The 20,749-nt window shown below is 42.1% G+C and overlaps 1 protein-coding gene across 1 annotated transcript in view; it reads right to left on the bottom strand.

The window, feature by feature from the left end:
• The window catches only part of ascc3 (activating signal cointegrator 1 complex subunit 3), a 170,428-nt gene that overhangs the window by 130,725 nt on the left and 18,954 nt on the right, over positions 1-20,749 (bottom strand). The window contains exon 5 of the mRNA XM_080857663.1: positions 19,009-19,126. Within this exon, the coding sequence (XP_080713789.1) occupies positions 19,009-19,126 (118 nt within the window). The remainder of the gene's footprint in view (positions 1-19,008; positions 19,127-20,749) is intronic.

The raw sequence follows: 20,749 nt of genomic DNA on the forward strand, positions 1-20,749 counted from the left end.
AGAGGAGAGGGAAAGTCTTTCAACAACACTGTGTTCTGTCTCTGTAGGTGGACCAGACAGCAACTGTTTGGTTCCCAATTTCTTTTAAACAATATTTTATTTCTTAAAGAATTTAGTAAACACAACACATGTTGAAATTCTTGCTGGTCATGGCAGACGTCTGGCTATCAATGCCATTAAAGACAACCTCCAAATATCTCCTGTAAATCATTGAGGGACAAAGAGTTCATCCCACAGGGGATGATGTTCCACTGAGAGTTGTGTGTGTGTGTGTCTCTGTGTGTGTGTGTGTGTGTGTGTGTGTGTGTGTGTGTGTGTGTGTGTGTGTGTGTGTGTGTGTAACATTGCCCTGTGTTCTCTCAGAGGAGCCATCTTTCCTCCCTGCTGAGCAAGAAGCTGGTGAGGGGAAGTGCTGGGATTTGAATATTTATTGGTTTAAAAGCCGCCAGTAAAAGCTAATTACGAGAACAAAATGGGGCATGACAAGTGAGGCATTATTAAGAAAAGGTAGCCATAAATGCTTGTGAGTATTGTGCACTGCACGGAAGAAATTTGCAAATGCACACAGGGCATTAAGAGAAAGCTCGCCTCTGATCTGCACGCCTGGAAAAACCTTCATAAGACCTCCAATAACAGGGCATCAGTGATGCATCAGTTTTTAGCGGGCAAATCCTTTCACAAACCTGCCTTGGGCTCTGGTGCAGCGAGGGTTAACCCATCTCTGACAGCCTCCTCTCTCTGCAGCACAACAGCTCAATAAAAAGCACAACTGCTCTTGAAAACAGATGAGATCTGATGATTGCACAGTGGCTTCGACTGATTGTCTGAATGATCTCTTCTTTATCTCCTAAAAAGGCTTGATCGCCAATAACCCCTACCCATCCCTCTCCCACACCTTCCCTCCTGTTGTCTCCCTCCATCTCTATCCATCTCTCTCTCTCTCTTGCTCTCCTTCACTCACTCATCATCCCCCATCACACTAGCATTACCCTCATTCATACTAAAATGTCTTCCTCTATCCAGCTGAAAACAGAGGAAGCATCTATGCAGCTGCAGTTTAACACTCGTATGAAAGCAAACACAGCTTTACTTGATGCGTTTTCATTATAAGTAATCACTCATTGTTGTCTCTGTGTGATCATTTCCCCTCCCGTTTAACCAGATGTGAGAAACATCAGCACAGTGTCATTTACTTACTTACTTCCATATTAATGACGTGTTGTAGAAGGCTACGATTATTTCAATTTATGTCAGTGTTTGTTTTGTCGCATTGTTCCAATGAAGACTACATCAAAGCTATGCACTCATTTTCTATTACTGGCATTCATCATTCTCTGGCTGTGGCCTTGGATGCAGCTGGAAATTGCCCAGAAGTTTAAAATCTGGGAGAAAAGCTCAGTCTTGAGATATCTGGACCAATCTCAAGAGGGAAACTTTAGTAAATCTGTGACAAAAAAAAGTCGCATTTTACCCAGACACTGGAGCGATGTTCTGATTGTTGAGTCTACATAAGGGTTATTATCGTAAACTGAAATCTAAGACAAAAACAGCATGTTTTAAAAGTAACTAAAAGTTTTAAAACCTTTTCTCAAAACTTAAATAAAATAATTTTCCCAAAGAAAATATACTAAAAATGATTGCTAAAAAACGAATAGAAATTAAATATCTAAAGACAAGAAATACTAGTCGTTATCGTTTCAAGACAGCAGACACGGAATCTTTCAAAATTCTGTGTACTCATCGCAGACAACATTAAGATGGAGATAAAGTATGTCAGGAAGCTGTTGAAGTTGGCCTTATGATCAGATAAATCAGAAATGTCAGGGAGCGGTGTGAGACCTGTACAGGAATATTTCGAATTGAATCGATAAAGCAGAACGAGTGAATGGAAGGTAAATTCAGGTAACCGCATCTGTAGAGTAAATGTCGACGATGCAGCAGGGAAAGAGCTTGTTCTGATACGTGCATCATTCAAGAGAGACAATGGACATGTAGCCAAACATTCAATATAGTTAAAGTTTAACTGACAATGCCCGTCTCAACTCCTCTGGCAGAAAGGCTATTTAGCTGCTTGAGACGTTTAAAGACATACCTGAGTAACAGTATGATAGAGACATTGGCTCTCACTGGATTATAACATGATTGGCTCTAATGAGTATTAATAAAGACTTTGAAATCAATATGGAGACAATTCGGAGGGAGTGTGATGCAACAGGGACCAGGAGAGTTAATCTTGCACGGCTGAGGTGCACATGATGAACTAGCGACAAAGAAACTCACTTGCCTCAGTAGGCCTAATTATCTGAAAAACGTTTATTATATCTTTGAAAATGTGTTTAAAATCTGTAGCCCTCCACCACTGGGTTCAATGCTAGCAAGTTAGCTAGCTGGCAGCTGAATGGTCTAAAACCGAAAGAAGCTAGTTTATCAAAACATTTATTGAGACTTATTAAGTTAATTAATTTAAAACTACGGTAAAATGAGAGCCAAATTCGGTCCTGACTAGAGCAGTCCATTACACTAAGTAGGCCAAGTTATGTAATAACATAATGTTCCAATCAACCCATTTCCTTTCAAACAAGGTTTGTTTCGCAGTGCAGTCTTTGTCACCCTGTCCAACGCTCCAGGCGCTCTCATTCATTTCTGTTCACGTCAATAGATTGGTTCTCTACGTTTACCGTAAATCAGCTGCTGCCACAGATTGTGCGTGGCACACTCTATGGTGGCACAACTTCCTTGAGTGTGGTAACATGAACAAGAATCCTGCAGGAGCCCCTGGTGAAAACCCATGTCATATTGTTTGCTGGAAGTAAAATTATTGAATATTTAATTGTGTCCTTGCCTTTAACAAGTAGGTCTATTGACAGGCTTTCAGTCTGAAACAAATGTATTGCGCATGTTAGTTAAATTTAGTCTCGAAATCTTGATTTCTTTGATGATAAGCAGGCTAATTTTCACACCACACTTAGCCTTGACAAGTTTTGTCCTTCACTATAACTAAACTATAATAAACTGAAATGAAATAGAAATGAGACCATGAAATACAAACTAAATTGAAACTAAGGAAACTAACAGAAATTCAGATTTAGTACCAAAATAAAACTAAAACTATTATAACCTTGGTCTACACTGTGTTATACTATCTGGTACCTCGCCTTTCCTTTTTTCCTTTCAATTCTATGGTCTCTGGGTTTGATCTGGTCCAGCGTTTTAAGTAAATATCCTTATATCCTTTATCTTTTGCATTTCAGCTAGAAATGCTCTCTTCCCACCTTACTGTCTGCAAAACAAGCTGGCAACATTATAGCGATTTCAGCACCAAGAAAATGCTAAATGTCCAAACTAGGATTTAATCAGGTCATACATTTCACTAGAAGAGCCACCAACAGTGTGGTGATGACCTATGTGTTAAAAGGTGTCATGCGTTCATATGGACCATCAACCTCAGTCAAGATTAGGTATGACTTCACCTAGGGTGAGCACAGAATCCACATCCAATCGCCAAGACAACTGGCTTTTGCAGGAATATATTAAGGGATCCACTTGAGATAATGAGCCGTTCTCAGAGGTGCCTTAATTAAGTGATGTGAAGGTACTTTAATTAGACTCTGCTAGACAACTGGGCACCAACCCCCCTACACATCTACACACACACACACACACACACACACACACACACACACACACACACACACACACACACACACACACACACACACACACACACACACACACACACACACACACACACACACACACACACACACACACACACACACACACACACACACACACACTCCTTGGATGGTCTGTCACAGACACCCCAAGTTTGTGTGGGTGTCTGTCTGATTAGAGAGGTCACCCTGGATTGAGGTGACCTGGAAGGAATGTAAACTGTGTCTGCAGATGGGGCACAAGGAACAAAGAAACTGAGGTGTCAACAATCAGGTTGTTTACTGAGTAACAAGGAAGACAAATGGGCTTTATGCCTTTTTGCCTTTAATGCATATCTCGGGTGTTTGTTGGGGAATCCAATCCAACATTATCCCACTTTAATGGGATCGGTGAGAGCGTGAAATCACCTTGGCAGCTGGCAGGTGTGTGTGTGTGGGGGGGGGGGGTTGGGGGTTGATGGATGCTGGGGTAGGAGGGGGTTAGAGCACTTCCTGCATTTCCATTGCTGATGTCTCTATTTCCCCTTAAATGAGAATAAACTTTCCCAATGTTCCGACTGCACACCCAGCGAGGAGTTGGAGAGGGACAGCTCTAGTCTAATCCTACATTATGCTGACCCATGAGGTGGGTTAAAGGAAAGAGAAAGAGAAAGAGAGAGAGAGAGAGAGAGAGAGAGAGGGAGAGAGAGGGAGAGGATTGGAGAGGAGAGAGGGGGTAGTGAGACTAATTCACAAAATGAAACGCCAATTAGTAACCAAAGATTATTTTTGTTGATAAACATCAAGCAGAAAACACATAATGTCAGCTGAATGCGTTGCTCCTGTTGTATCCTGTTGCATCCCACACAATTGCTCTCCTCTCAGACTAAATCTTTTACGACCTGTTTTACCTGTTCCGCAGTTTTAACTCATCATACTTGCTTTCGACCAACTTAAATTAAGCTGAATGAGTTGCTGCTACACCACTGCTGTCCTGTCCTTGGACACGCGGGCTAAATCTTTTACCTGTACTACGGTTTTGGGGGAAATATGAAAGATCCATTTGCCTGCTGGCAGATTTATTTTTAGGAATGCGTTGCTCAGGAGCAGAGAGATATTTTCTTATTTACCCCATGAATTGCACAAAGCATAGCAGAAGCTTTAGCATAAACTTTGATGTCAAATTACAACTTATTTCCGCTTCTTCTTGGCTCTTAAGTGCTGTTTATACGAAGTCTAGTTTGTCTGCGCCCAAGCTGTTCATAATACAGATAGCCCTATCATTAAGACGAACACTCTCTCTCCGCACACGGTATCCGCAACGATCCGAATCGGGGTAGAAAGTGAGTAGATTTGAATAGGTACAGGGGCTGGTGTTAGTCTGCACGGATTCTTGCAGCCTGATGACGTCATTGTCCCATGTGATCCACACGCGATCTCCAACCAATATATATAACACTTGTTGTTGCTTAACATCTGACTCATGGTGTGTCTCAAACTCACTCTCATTAATCCGGCCTACTGATTTTTGTTTAGCCTCCTATCTTGATCTAATTCTTTTTATTCAGACGTTACCTTACTTTCATGACCACAAATATAAATTGGCCAGCGATTAAATTTGCTTTTTTATTCATAAATTGATGTAAAATGGTAGGAGCAAAGCCTCATGGGAAATGGGATGACAGATATGTCATGTTGTACTGTTCCAAACTCTTTATTATCAATAGAAAATAGAATTCATTTTCGCATAACCTTTAGTCTGACCACTGATTTTATTAACCACCATAATGTAATGTTGCTAATTGGAGCTTGAATGTCTTGTGTAATGTGTTTATCCGTGTGCTGCTGTGCTCCTTTACCGTGTGCTGTGTAGTCTTTTCTTCTACGTTTTTCATGTTTTTTCAGTTGTCTGTAGCAGCACTAAAGCACCACTACAGCCCGTTCAACCCAATCTGGTGGCTCCGTCTTTACACAAATCTCTCGATACCAGGCTCCATCCTTACGGAATTAAAAGATTCGATTCCTGTGAAAAATGAACCCGATTCAGTGAAACTAGGCTCCGTCTAAATTCAGCCTTAATGGTGGTATAAGGTTTTGCACAGCCTATCTCAACCACTGCCACTGCCAAATGTCCCACTCAATTGATGTCAGGTGTGTGATGGATTGATGATCACAGTGAAGATTTAGACAATCGCTTGACGTGCACCACTTAGCTGGATCTATAGCCTAACTGTTATCTCATTCAAAGTTAAATGAACTACTTACACGTTATGTTATTCTGCCTTGTATCCAACAGTGAAAATGTAAATAGTGTTCGATATGATATTAAACTTAAGGCCCCTTGTTGTGTCCGCCTGTTTACTTAGCCTTTCGGCTTTATAAGGAGATGGCATTTCAAAAATAAAAGCCGTTCCTAAATTCATGCATGGGCCTACTGCATGGAGATTTGCGTGAGTAGAATATCAATGTAGTAAGGCCTGGGATGGTCAATAATGGGCTGTTCAGTTTATATAAATAATAGTACTGTCAGGGCCGGAGTCAGGAATCGAACCATGGCCGCTGGTTATCCGGTTCAGTGAGGAACTCACTGAGCCAAATAGGAGGAGGACCCAAGCGCAGTATGTGCAAAAACAGTAGGAATAATCCTCAACTCAGAAGATCTTGAAGAAACACAAAAGTCAGAAAAAGCTCAGAAGGTATCGAACACTGGACTTAACTTAAACAAAACAAAAGGCTTGAAAACCACAAAAAAACATAGAGGACTGTGACTGCAGACAGGTTCCAAATCGTGACAAGTGCAGAATTATTCATGATTACAGATATTAGTTTAAAGGCTCAAACCAATGCATGAGATACTATTCCAATTCCAAAAACATTTTAGTATGGATGAAATGGTATGGTTGTGACTTTTATGAAAATGAATGACACATTGAAAATGAGTGTCTTTTGTCTCTATTGCATGAATGCAGACATAACAACACACAAGAACAGAACAATATTAAAATACTATGTCAATTCAATTATAATGAAAAACACAAGACTACTGGATTTGCCTGACATTGAATGATAGAGACCTCAGTGATCAGAAATGAACTATAAACTTTTCTAACCTGGTAGGCTTGCAGTCCTGAATATTATTTAATAGAGATCTATTGAGAGGGGAATTTGTCTGCTAGAGGGAATTAGCAAAGAGTTCTCCCTCACACACATGAACACAATTCCCAAAGCCAATATGTGTAGTGTGTAGTTTGGGCAGTATGTAGATATTAGCGCAGTGTCGGCTGAATCATCAGCAAAAGATCACTAGGGTTCGCGCAAGGTTAATATGAAGGGACCGGGGGAGAAGTTTCTAAAGCCTGCATATTCAGATATGAGATAATGGGTTAGTAAAGGCCAGGGCAGACTACTTATAAAGTCAGAAAGACACTACCATCAACAAGATTTACTATGCCTATGAAACTGTTGCAGAATATATTCTAAAACGTTACACAATGATACGTTCTTTAGCCTTGCATGACTATCCTTCAATGCTACCACCTGAAAATGAAAGCAAATCTGTGGCCTTAATAGTGAGCATTTGGATGGGGGAAAAAAAAACAGGTTTATATAAACTGCCGTTAACTGCCACCTGAGACACAATACTTGAAATGATAATGTTATTATGCTTACTTAGTGGCCTGAATCAACATTTAATTAGTTCACAGCTCATTTTAATGTTTTATTTACACTAAAAGGAAGTACAGCTGGTAAACACTGTGAGCCCTAATTTCATAGGGCAAACGAGCTGTAAACTATGCATGTGACGTAATGATAATCCGCAAATGGTGCAACAACAAAGGGAAGATTGTTATCTGCATATGCACTCATAGAATGCTAGAGTAGAGAAACCTTTAAGGTAATTTGTGGGTGAGCTGTTGATTTTGCATCTTTTGAGCCAATCATATCAGCAGAAATTCTGACATGTGCTGTGATGACAAGTCACTCATCATTTGTTAGGTTGAATTCCCAAAAAAATCAGTGCATGTTATAAATATATTTCAACTGTTAAATCGCCATTGTGAAATTAGTAAATATGACGTGCTAACTTGACAAAAGCCCAGCACAGCCCAAATCACCTAAATGTAATCATTGCTGTGGTCTTCACATTATTTAACATATAGGCCAACGGGCCTGATAAACACGCACAAAAGCAAGCTACATAGCCTGCGATGTTAGCGGAATTAGTTATGTCGAGTATAGTGGAAAGGTAAGTAGTAGGGATGGGTAGACTAATTTCTTTGGGAGAAAAAAGTCCCATTACTGATAATGCGGTGGAGGGAAAAAAATGCACTCTAAACACTTACCCATCAATAACTCAAAGGTAGTCTTCAAAGAAATTTTGGTAATCAAGGTAGTCTTCAAAGCATTTTAGATCAAAAAATGAAATTGAAAGTGTAATGGCAAAACAGTCCTTGTCCAACTCCAACAGAGAAACAAAATAAATGTGTTGATCACAAAACTACAATTCTTTAAATGGAGTGTATTAGAGTGTACATAATTGAATTATTTTCAAGAAACAGCAATGACGTCCATGAAACACGTGTCAAATTTTATAACTAGAGTGAAGAAAATAATCACAAATGGCAAATCAACTAAGCAAAGATTCAAATGTTTCAGACATGTTTCGACCAGACAGAGCTGTGTGATGGTGAAAAATGAATGACAGGTAATTGTATCATCTACCTCAGCTCATCTCTGTAGAAATTAGGTTGCATTCTAAATTAAAAAATAAGTTTTATACAGAACATATAAGCTAATAAGGTTTGATTATGAGACAACATACAGGACATGTGTACTGAGCATCTGATACAACTTTCTATGCTTCTGGCCTTCTACATCATATAGACATTGAATAGTTATACTATCGGCTTCCTATATGATGACAGCAATGCTTTTACAACACCGTCACAATGACGACTCAAGCTGTTATTTGACAGAGATGTTAGGCTATATTAAACAGTAATTGCCACTTTACTGAGAAATGTTACGCTTTATTAAACAATGGCGTACTGATTAGTGGTCTAAACTAGGGCTGGGCGATATGGAAAAAAACATATATCACGATATGGATTATTTTATATCACGATAGCGATATATATCACGATAATGATATAATAATGGAAAAAATGTAGCGGGAGCATTAATCCGCTACTAAAATGATGTGTATAGAGTGAGTGTAACTAAGATCTCACTCCCCTGTAATATTGACTAATATTAAATATAATGAAGAGATAAAAGCCATTCAGTATTAAATAAAACATGGACTAATATTAATTATTATAAATAGATACATTCAATGAACCTACTCTAAATATTTGCTTTAATAACTATTTTCATACCCATTCAATATCAGTGGCCTAATGCCCAATCACTCTCTCGTTCACGCTTGCTATAAATATACAATCAATAAACAACTTAACTAATGCAATAACAATATAACAATATGGCAATACAATCCCGATGTATTTTACAGTTCTTTGTGTTCCGAATAGATGTATGAGTTCAGAGTTCAAAAGTCGATGGTCACAGCTCAGAATACGTACGATGACGTATTTGTCAATCCACAGAGTGCTGTGCCGCTCCGGCAAGCGGCTGTGCTGGCGGTGTGTGTGAGCGATACGAATGTTTGTATAATGCCGTTCAGTTCGGGAAGGAGCTCCTTGTTATGTATGTGTGTGTAATGTCAGGATAATAACTCAATAAAACTGGAACCCAGTACCTCGATGGTCCAGAGAGATGGGTCAAACTGAGTTGTCTGTGGATGGCAGGGCAAAGAGCGTCAATCAGAAGGTAGAGTAGACCCAGGGCTAGCTGCTAACCGTCTGTCCGTTACCAGGGAAACCAGCGACACACCGTTGAATCTCAACTAGCAGCGATAGCTAAACGTTGCTAGCAGCCACTGAAGCTGCCAGCTGACTGTATAATGAAAAAAAGTTTATCACGATAGAAACGATAGAGGAGAAAGGTCACGATAGACACGTTTCTATGGTCCTCACGATATATATCGTCATATCGCCCAGCCCTAGTCTAAACCGAAAAAAAGACAAAACAATTTTGTTGCGCATTAAAGCCCTGATGAATGATAGGCTACTCGATTACTTTATTCCCTGTGTTATAGTCTATTTAGAGTTGAACATAGTTGCATAGCCTATGTAGCCATTTTCCAGACATTGTAACCAAAATGCAAGTACATTTCAAAGAAGGAAGTAAACCTAACCCAAACGCTTTCCTCAAAACAATTTCCACGCAAGGCCTCCATTTTAGATCAGACGCATCCAAATGAGGTGTCGGTCCGCCCTTGAAGGTGCTTAGGCCTGTGCATGTTATAAAATTACCAAATTAATATGCACTAATGATCAAAAATAGATGTATGAAGTGCACCAATCCGCGATGCGTATCTATCAAATTAGGGTCCTGTGTGTGATCACAGACTCAGCTGGTGCAGCGCTTCACAATGCTCTTACACTTGAAACAAACACAGAGATTTACAAATAAAAGCACTTCAAAAGGAATCTTTTTTTTTGTTTCCTGGCGATATCTCAGGTCTGAAAATCCCATTCGGAGCTTGGAAATTCAGTGAAGGCTGCCCATCGTGGCTACATATTTGCAGCCAAACGCCCATCAGCTCTCAAAAGGTTCTTTTGAATTTTTCATGCCACCTCTGACAGCCTCTCTGCCTCCCTGTGATTTTCATCTCAAAGGCGACTTCTCGCCCTTACTCACTCACTCTCTTTCTCTGTATGCCACTGCATTTGGTATACGGTCACGTCTGGACCCCCCACTTCAACACTCACACATGCAAACACACATCCTTGAGTATTGAAGAACACGCACGCACACACACACACACACACACACACACACACACACACACACACAAACACAGACAACCAGACAACCTCTAAGGCAGAGATCATACAGAAGATAATGAAGCGGCAGCGACAATCCAGAACGCAACACTCAGACCATAATAATTGTATTGGTTTGAACAAAGTTAAGTCTATTTTGTTGCTACGGTGTGAATGAACAATGGAAAGAAACGTCCCACCCCTATGAAGAATGTTTCTGCTTTGATTGGTCAGAATGCCTGAAACGTTCCTAGGATACATTAAACTGATATTGATTAACATCGCCTAGTTATGTTCTGGAAGTGGAACCAAGATCAACTTGAATCAATACTCTGCTCTGCTGTTCACTATTCTGATGATGTGATTTGAAACAGAGGAAATCGAGTTCATTTAATATATGGGGTAAACCATAATATTTGGGTTTAATCTGTTATATGTTTCACATTAACATGAATCTGTCACACACCCTACACTAATTGTAAAGCTAGCTCTCCTGAACCTTAGATCTTTAATTAATGAATGTGCCCACATAAACTTTTTTTTAAATTTTTAACTGAAACATGGCTGGATCAAGCAAGCAGTGTTACTACCATCATTGAATCAGGAAGGAATACATGCTCAGCTTATTAGGAACAAAGGTACCTATAATTAGTCAAAGAGCTTCACCAACAAGACTAAACTCCACCTCGAACAGCAGCTCAATTGGTCAATTTGACTAATTATAGGCGCTTGTGTTTTTGCCTAATGAACTGAGCATGGATTCCTCCCCTAGCACACTTGCACTACGCCCTGAAGACACGTGTGGGCATCTTTATCAGTCCACCTGATGTCATTAGAATGAAGACATTTTAACCTAAAGAATTCCTTGGTTCAGGGAGTTTTTTTCCTCTCTCTTTTTCTTCAACTGAATTTGTCCCTTGACACCAAAGAGCCCCCGACAAAGGGAAACATTTCAAAGTAAGACTTCTTTAACATAGGGAATGCCTACAACCATTTTTCTCAACAGAATAATCTACATGCTGCCATTTTAATTAATTACCGGCCCATATCCAGTCTACCATTTGCTGGCAAAATCACTGAAAAAGCAGTTTGTAATCAACTTAACTGGCTACTTTGATCATTTTCATTCAGGTTTCCGTGCAGATCACAACAATATTTGAAAAGGGTTTTAAAGTATTTAAATGGCAATCCTAGTGTTATTGGACCTTGACACAGCTGATCATAATATCTTGCTTCACAGAACATTGGGTTGAATTTTCAGGTACGGTTAAGTGGCTCAGATCATACAGGACAAGACAGGAGCTTCTTTGTTGCCATTGGAAACTATACCTTAACACCAACATCCTTGACCAGTGGTGTCCCCCATGGCTCGATCTTAGGGCCTTCATTATTCAACCTTTATATGCTCCCGCTTGGACAAATCTTTTAAGACAGTGAGATTTCTTATCACAGCTATGCTGATGACCCAAATTTACTTAGCCCTCTCACCTAACGACTATGGTCTCACTAGAATCTCCTATAATGCATTGCCTAAATTATCTGCTGAATGTCTCAAAAATGCCTTCAGCTGAAAGAGGAAAGAACTGAAATAATCTTATTTGGGAAATGTGAGGAGAGATTTAGGATTGCTTCTCATCTTGAAACTAAAGAACTAAAAGCGGAAAGCAATATTAAAAACCTTGTCATAACCAAACTTATGTCAAAACATTCATGCCTTTATCTCCAGCAGGTCTGACTACTGCAATGGACTACTTTCAAGGGCCTTCCAAAAAAGACCATCAAACAGCTTCATCTTGTACAAATTGCAGCTGCCAGAGCTCTTACAAAATCTAAAAGACCTGACCACATTACTTCAACTCTGTTTTACACTGGCTGTCAGTAAGTAACAGAATTGACTTTAACTTTGACTGCTGCTTGTTTATAAATTACTGAATGGTACAGGACCAAATTACCTATCAGATATGTTTCAGCTGTACAGACCTGCTAGACCTCTTAGATCACTGGAGAAAAATCTGTTGGTAATACTTGCTGTCAGAATTAGACATTAGTTGCTATGCTGCTCAGTGACCAACATCCTGACGACATCAAAGGTGTTTCGACTGCAGCCAGTAGCTGTTCTCAGATGCTTTTTGATAACAAATCAAGTGCCCTCTACTCTTTATTTATTTACTGTCTTCTGTTCTTTGGAATAGTTATAATGGACTTTAATTTAGGGAACAGGGAAGTGGCTTCTCAAACAGCTAAGCCCTATGGCGGGCCTATATTTAGGCTCTATTCTTGGGGCCATTTTCTGAAAAAAGGTCTATCAGGTTCTATTGCAGATTCTTTTCATTTGGGATATTGCTCCATGGTTCACTATTCAGTGTTTTGAAAGAAAATGGCGTGCTTATTTTAAAGCTCTAGTCTCAGGCTGAGCTATGTTTTGTTCCTTTATTTGAAAACAGCTATCAGACTCTATTACGGAATCTTTTATAGATTCTATTCAGGCTATTGTTCTATGATTCTCTATTACTCTTACTCATATTTGTATTACTTTATTATCTCTACTTCCCTTGATCTTTCCTTTGGATGTTCCTTCTGCTCTTATTTATGTAAAGCACACTGAATTGCCTTTGTGCATGAAATGTGCCATATAACACTTTCTTATTCTTTTGAAGCAGGTTGTAGTGACGCTTCCTAATTCCTGTGAGTCATCAAACAACTTATATCTTTATGAGAGGCCTGGTGATCGGTTCAGTTCCTATATTTTTTTTAAATGTGCCTGTGCCGGTGCCGGTGCCGGTGCCGGTGCCGGTGCCGGTGCCGGTGCCGGTGCCGGTGCCGGTGCCGGTGCCGGTGCCGGTGCCCGTGCCCGTGCCCGTGCCCGTGCCCGTGCCCGTGCCCGTGCCCGTGCCCGTGCCCGTGCCCGTGCCCGTGCCCGTGCCCGTGCCTGTATGTCTGTATGTCTGTATGTCTGTATGTCTGTATGTCTGTATGTCTGTGTCTGTGTCTGTGTCTGTGTCTGTGTCTGTGTCTCTGTGTGTGTGTGTCGGTGTGTGTCGGTGTGTGTCGGTGTGTGTGTGTCGGTGTGTCTGTGTGTGTGTGTGTGTGTGTGTATGTCTGTGTGTGTGTGTGTGTGTATGTCTGTGTGTGTGTGTGTGTGTGTGTGTGTGTGTGTGTGTGTGTGTGTGTGTGTGTGTGTGTGTGTGTGTGTGTGTGTGTGTGTGTGTGTGTGTGTGTGTGTGCTGTGTGTGTGTGTCGGTGTGTGTCGGTGTGTGTCGGTGTGTGTGTGTCGGTGTGTCTGTGTGTGTGTGTGTGTGTGTATGTCTGTGTGTGTGTGTGTGTGTATGTCTGTGTGTGTGTGTGTGTGTGTGTGTGTGTGTGTGTGTGTGTGTGTGTGTGTGTGTGTGTGTGTGTGTGTGTGTGTGTGTGTGTGTGTGTGTGTGTGTGTGTGTGTGTGTGTGTGTGTGTGTGTGTGTGTGCTGTGTGTGTGTGGAGTCAAGAGTGTTCAACTGCCCTTACTAACAGGCCTAACATTTCTTAGCAAGAAAAAAAAGCAAGTCTGTAGGCCTGGCAGGTTTCTTTTCTGAATCTTCCCCATCTTTGAGCTGCAAGGCCCCAATTAAATCGGAGAAGAACCGGCGCTAAAGAAGACAAAGGACTGCTGGGACACGCCAGCTCTCTCTAGTGCTCCCCTCTATGGAGATTAAAAATGGCAGGTCACTAGCGCGCTGACAAACCACATTACTAAACAGCCCAAATCTGTCTTCACTAAGGCAAAGAATACGGACCTACATTTCCAACGACCTTTCTTGGAATGCATGGCAAAGTGGGCTCCATAGGAAGAGGGATTTAAACATTTCAAAGTAAATATAACCTTCAGTTAAAATGAATAAGTTAGAGGACTACAGTCACACATCGGTGTGTTGGTTAGGGCTTGCTTCTTTAGAAGAAAGCAATGTCGTGGCCTTGTGCTACTATATCTGTTACTTCAAAGGTGTCAGAATCGATCTCAGAAAATTGCAGCCCAGAGCTTAATACTGACATCCAGTTTGGAGCCCATGGTCTCCCAGGCTGAAGGTATACACTTCTGGCTGAATGGTGCTAGTTTAAAGAAACAGAACATTCTCTCGTCACACATTCCCCTAAAGCTGTTGCAATTAGGTTTTGGAAAGGACTTAAAAATGGTACAAGTATCAAACACATCCAAGGCAATGTTCATCTGATACTTGCTTTCCTTCAAACATCTTTCTCCGAATGCAGTTGAGGCTTTTTTGCGAGAATGTTGTTTTGTTCCTGTCATTACACTCACTGCCAGATATACGCCAACAAAATGTCTGTGCTTAGATTACTGGCACAGGTGACTGAGTCTAACCAGCTTTTTCACACCACACTGTTACACCTGCCAGGAGGCAAAGTTGGCCATTAAACCTTGGATTACCATCAATTAGTGCACCTGCGTTCATCGGAGCATATGCTCCTCATTTACATGAATGCTTTTGATGAACAGGCCAGCGCTCTTTTCTCTGACACCAGAATCGCCCTGGCCAATCATCAAGTGGGTCACGCTTTGGTTTTTAAACACGCTCCAACTTTTTGTGCACACACACATACATACAAGCTCACGCACTTCAGACTTTAGCTAATCGTGCGGCTACAGCTGCCCTGACTTATTGCTATTCTGCACCGAAAAGCGCCGACCACACAAACACCACCCACTCAAGCAGGGGAGCATCAGTGCGACGCCAGGCCCAGTTAATTAAAATCGTGGGAAGGGATCTGATCCATGTTTACAAACAGGCCGGCCCTGGACAACCCCTGCCCCCGCGGCCCACCCTTTTCGGAAGCTAATGGGCCCTTGACAAAGCCACCTCTGCATATTCCACCTTCCTTAATGGAATGCAAAGAGAAAGGAAATGTAATCATCAGCTCCCGGACCCCTCGTCTGACCCCAATCTGCCGTTGCCGAGGCAACGCTAATCCTAAAAAGCAGGCCAAAAAGGTAAACTAGCCATCAGCCTGTTGCAGGTTCTTTAAGATTGGAATGTGAGGTGAGAACCGCTGGTAGTGGACAGTGTGTTGGCTGATGCAAACATCTGAGGGTATTGAGGGAACGTGACCATAACTGCACTTAGAGGGAGAGAGAGAGAGAGAGAGAGAGAGAGAGAGACAGATCTGAGTATTGAGAGAACATTAGCATAACTGAACATTGAGGGAGAGAGAGAGATGGAGACAGAGACAGCCAGAGAGAGACAGACATGGACAGAAAGGCAGGCATGGAGAAAGGGACAGAGAGAGTCAGGAAGCAAGTAAAGAGAAATGCAGTGTGTGAGTCAGGCGGAAGCCAGAAAGGGAGAGAAATTTAAAACTGGGCCAATCTCTCCTTGAGCTCTTTAAAGTTTTATGGCCCCTACTCCGCAACAACGCCGTATAAGGAAGTCAATATCAGAGTCTTTAAAAATTTACCATTAACCTTTAACTCCTGATGACGGCCTGTTTTTTTGGCACGGGCTAGCAGTGGCTAAGGTCACAGCGCAGGATAGAGCTGGGTAGGGTGCTTCAGTGAGGGCTCCGTCAAAGATAGACCGAGATGGGAGTTACAGACTCAGGGTGACACATTAGCGAGCAAGCAAGCAAGATGGGAACGATAAAATCCATGATGCATGTTTTTCTCACTTTCCCAGAGTTATCCCAGAATATCAAAGAGATCTCCAATTGGGCTTCTTTTCGTTGTTGGCATTAATATGTTTTGGTTTGTTGTTAACTGTTAAGGACGGGGCATTACACCATTCACTACTAGACTTCAAGGCATTAGGCTATTTAACAGAGACATTGAAAACAGAAGGTTTTCTCGTTACCATGAAAAAAGCAGACCTTGTCCTGTTTTGAATGGCATACATGATACATAACATAAATGATCTACTTATCTTCACTGTGCACTTCAAGTCATGCATCTCCATCAAGGGTGAGTTTTGTGTACTCTTAATGCTTGCATTACTGTTAATGCCAGTGATTCCAAGTAATTTAAAATGCAGTTTTTTGAGAGAACTAATAGTATGCCCTTCTGCTATACAGTATATTCTGCAATACAGTATTCCTGTGCTGTAGAGTCTTTATACTCCATGTTAAACAGGTCATTGACGTGTCTAACACAGAAGCAACTGCCACTGGTAACCGGAGCTGACTTTGTGTGTAAACCCACCGATTTAGCCCGATGCTAATCAGGATACAGTACGTACGAGCTCACTCATGTCTTAATCAGACCCCCTAGGAGACAAAAGCACTTGATCTCACCGCACTGACAATCTAAACCGCCTCGTCTATTATAAATGGTATTTTTTAACCTCCGATTTAGCCTGTTAATTTTTAACGCAGATCCATTACAGTGGTTATTGTGTGTGCTCATTGATGTAGTGGCTGCTGTTTGATTATGTGAAGAAATAAAATCCATGATTAAGGTCTCCATATCCGCCTGACAGAGTTACAGAGTTACAATGAATGGGCTAGGATTAAAGAGCGAACATTGCCATTGAAAGTGTCACACACACAAACACAAACACTTCCATCAAAATCTTTGAGCCACAATTCTCACACAGCATCAGATGCTTTCACCAGGAGACAAGCGTGGCAGTTACAAATCATCCCTCCTTATCGCCATAGATACCACAGACTCCAGAGGGCTTATATTCCAGATTTTCAAGGCAAATAAAAAGAAAAGATGGGGAGAAAAAGAAAATAATGCCACAGAGAGAGGCACATGAAGACTCAGCATGAACTTTCTTCTTCTGGAGCGAACACACAAAGAAGCAGGCCGCTATAATCTACCGTTCTAACAAAACCAACAAAATCATCCAGCATGAGCGAAGTCAGAGGAAACTAGAGAACCGTCTAAGGAAACAGGCAGCCGTGTGTGTGTGTGTGTGTGTGTGTGTGTGGTTTGAGTATAGCAGGGAAACTGGCAGGTGGCTATCTGAGGTTTAGCATTACCATTCTTAGACTTCCAGTAGGCTAGTCGCCACTTCTTTGGGTCAACTGGTAGTGAAATGTGCCAACACTAAACCTGGGAAACACACATACGGCTGAAAATGTATATATTTTGTATTTTTGCACATATATGTATATTTCTATACTGGTAGTCTGGTTTAAAGTGTGTGCATAATGACTGAGTAGAGCGAAGCGGGAACCATTACGGACTCTGGCTTTATGAAGTCAATAATCAGAGTGATCGTGATCATTCCCTTTCTGAACACCAAACGCAGTATGTATGCTGTGCGTTATATGGGATTACTGATATTTTAAAGTCTGATTTCCTAGAACAATGTGTGTGTTGAACTTGAAAGCTATGCCCCTAAGGTAGCAAGTGTATATTCTTCCTCGCTCCCTCTTTTAGTTTTGAGTTTTAGTCTCTTTTTCTGCCCTCTCTCCCCTCCAAACCTGCAAGATAATGAAGAATTGAGCTAGTTTTAATAGTCTATCTTTTGGTAATGGTCCTCCACTGGAATGAGCTGCTTGACAATCAGGCAGCAAAGGGCACCAAGACGGAGATGGAGAGCTGAAAGAGATGGGATGGCACACCAAGGGAGGGAGATGAAGGGAGGATGGGGAGGGAGGATTAGATGCCTGTCGCTGAGCACCAAAACTCCTGACATGACTCCTCAACAGAACAGAACTGAGCAGAGCGAGCTATTAAAATAATCAGATTGTGGAGGAGAGGAACAGAAAGGAAATCTATCTGTTGCAGGAGGGAGGCTTTTAGCTAAAGTGGGGGGTTTTTCTCGCATGTTTATGAGCAATTCATTCGTTTTATCGTGAGATGTGGAGAGGAGCAGAAAAACATAAAAAATTACTTTTGATCCAAAAACCAACTAGATTTTACCACAGAGCATGTTGGTTAATGTACTGTACACTGACTTGAACCATTTTTCCAAAGAGTTACGACGCACAAATTCAAGCAGTAAGTCATTATCTCTCCATTAATTGTCCTTTTTTTTGTCCCCAAACTGGCAGTTCCCATCCTATGGACAACAAATGAGAACAAAACGGATACCTTTTTCCAGCCTTTTCACCACATCACTCCTCAACTTCAAACACCCTTCAAACGTCCACGTTTTCCTTGCATCTACACCCCAAGGTCCCTACTCAAAGCTCTAGACCCTGCATCAGCTTCTTCTTCTTGTCATTTGTATTTGCATGAGAGACACCTCTGAAGTGAAACCTGGATTAGGACCAATCGTTGCTCATGGCTGGTGAGGGGGCAAACAACACTAAAGTCATGACCTTTGATACCCAGGAAGCATGTGGACAGATAGAGATTTCTGTATCCATCTGCATAATAATGTGTTCAGACAGCGGGGACTGTGAAAGGGCGAAAAGTAAGAAAAGGGGGTCCCCGAATTTGGGTGCTCTCCTGATGGCTCTGAGCTGGTGTGTGTGTGTGTGTGTGTGTGTGTGTGTGTGTGTGTACGTGCGTGCGAGAGAGAGACACTCACCTGGGACGTTGCCTCGTTTCTCAGGTGGCATGGAGAGGAGAGAGTCAACGATGTCTGAGCGGCGCTGAAGCAGATTCAGCATCACCTCAAAGCCATCAGCGCCCAAGAACTCAAACAGCTGCCATAGGGAGACAGAGAGAGAGAGAGAGAGAGAGAGAGAGAGAGAGAGAGAGAGAGAGAGAGAGAGAGAGAGAGAGAGAGAATTACTTTTTTTGCAACAGAATAAACACCAATTCATCTGATTCATCTGTAGGTTCCACCTATTTCCCTGAAAAACACTTATTGTTCTGCCCTGCAGGTCAGTCAGGACCAACAGTCAAATGCATCCATTTTTACCTTAAGCGTAATATTCCCCTTAAAAGCAGGACTAAAACATCATAACATTAAAGAGAATCTTTCACAAGGGTGCACGTCCCTGAAAATCTGTCTGAAGGCCTTAAGCTGCATATTGAGCTCCTCATCACGTCTCAGCCTTCACAGTCTCCACACGCTGCTCCAGTCCTTGATCAATAAAATACAACATGTGATCCCGACAACCGCCTAACGCTCGCCAGGAACTTAACCAAGGCAGGAAAGGGAAGCCGAGTGTCTCTCTCCTCTCCCTCCCTCTCTCAGTTACTCTTCTCTCTCAGCATCTCTATGTCTACCTCGGTCATCCCTCTGTCTTTCTCTCTTCTGCATCTCTTCCTGACTCTTTCCTGCTGCTCAATATAGGCTATTTCTTCTCTTCCTTCACTAGTTCCACCGTCTCCCTCCATCTCTCAACCGGAGCCATTCTTTCCCATCTCTCTCTCTCTCTCTCTCTCTTTCTTTCTACCTCCCACTGGTATTTCTTGTCCTCCTCTCGTCTCCCTCTCCCCCTCTCTGTTTGTGTCTCAGGGGCGTTGCTAATTAAGCAAAGGTGTAGAGGCCCCCGTCGGCTCACAGAGCTCCACTTCTCCAGTGTGAGCGCGGAGGCAGAGAGTAGCCTCCGCCGGACACGCCTGACCCGTGCCACCTCAAACGCCGTCCAGGCCTCTCGGCAGCAGGGAGCCACGCTGGAAGGGAGCCCTTAATTGTCTGCTTTCTCTTAACACTGCTGGCCTCGTTAAAAACGCACCTACTTGCAAGAGTGCTGGGAGCGCGGTTGGGGATTCTCCCTCACATGAGTAGCCATGCATAAACTCAAAAGGAAATCATATACAGAAGGCTTCAACATCTAACATTTCCATGTGTTTGTATGGGGCATCTGTGGGTGTGTATGGGTGTGTGTGCTTGTGTCTTGTGGGTGTGTGGGTGTATGCATGTGTGTGTGTGTATGCATGTGTGTGTGTGGTGTGTGTGTGTGCGTGCCTGTGTGTGTGCACATTTGTTCACAGGACGGGACAGAGGTTGCACTTTGATGACGTTAGGTCGACTATCTCCCTTCATGAGGCCTTCTTTTGTTTCTCCAGTAAGGCCTTTAAGGTCGTCCTTGTTTTGTTGATCCCTCCAGAGAGTTCATCTCTCTGAAACTCCTCAGTCCACTTGCTTCTTTGTTTTCTTTTTTGTATTCTCTCTTCCACCTCACCATGAAAAACCTTTGTAGTGCCTGTCCCTGACTTCTCATGAATTCCGTCACCGGAGCTCGATGGAGCGCCACAGTGATGCTCAGCAGAAAGTGTGTGTGTCTGTGTGTGTGTCTCTGTGTGTGTGTTTGTGTGTGTGTGTGTCTGATTGTGTGTGTGTATGTGTGTGTCTGTGTGTGTGTCTTTGTGTGTGT

This window comes from Sprattus sprattus (genome assembly GCF_963457725.1).
Source record: "Sprattus sprattus genome assembly, chromosome: 19".
In the NCBI taxonomy this organism is placed as follows: Eukaryota; Metazoa; Chordata; class Actinopteri; order Clupeiformes; family Clupeidae; genus Sprattus; species Sprattus sprattus.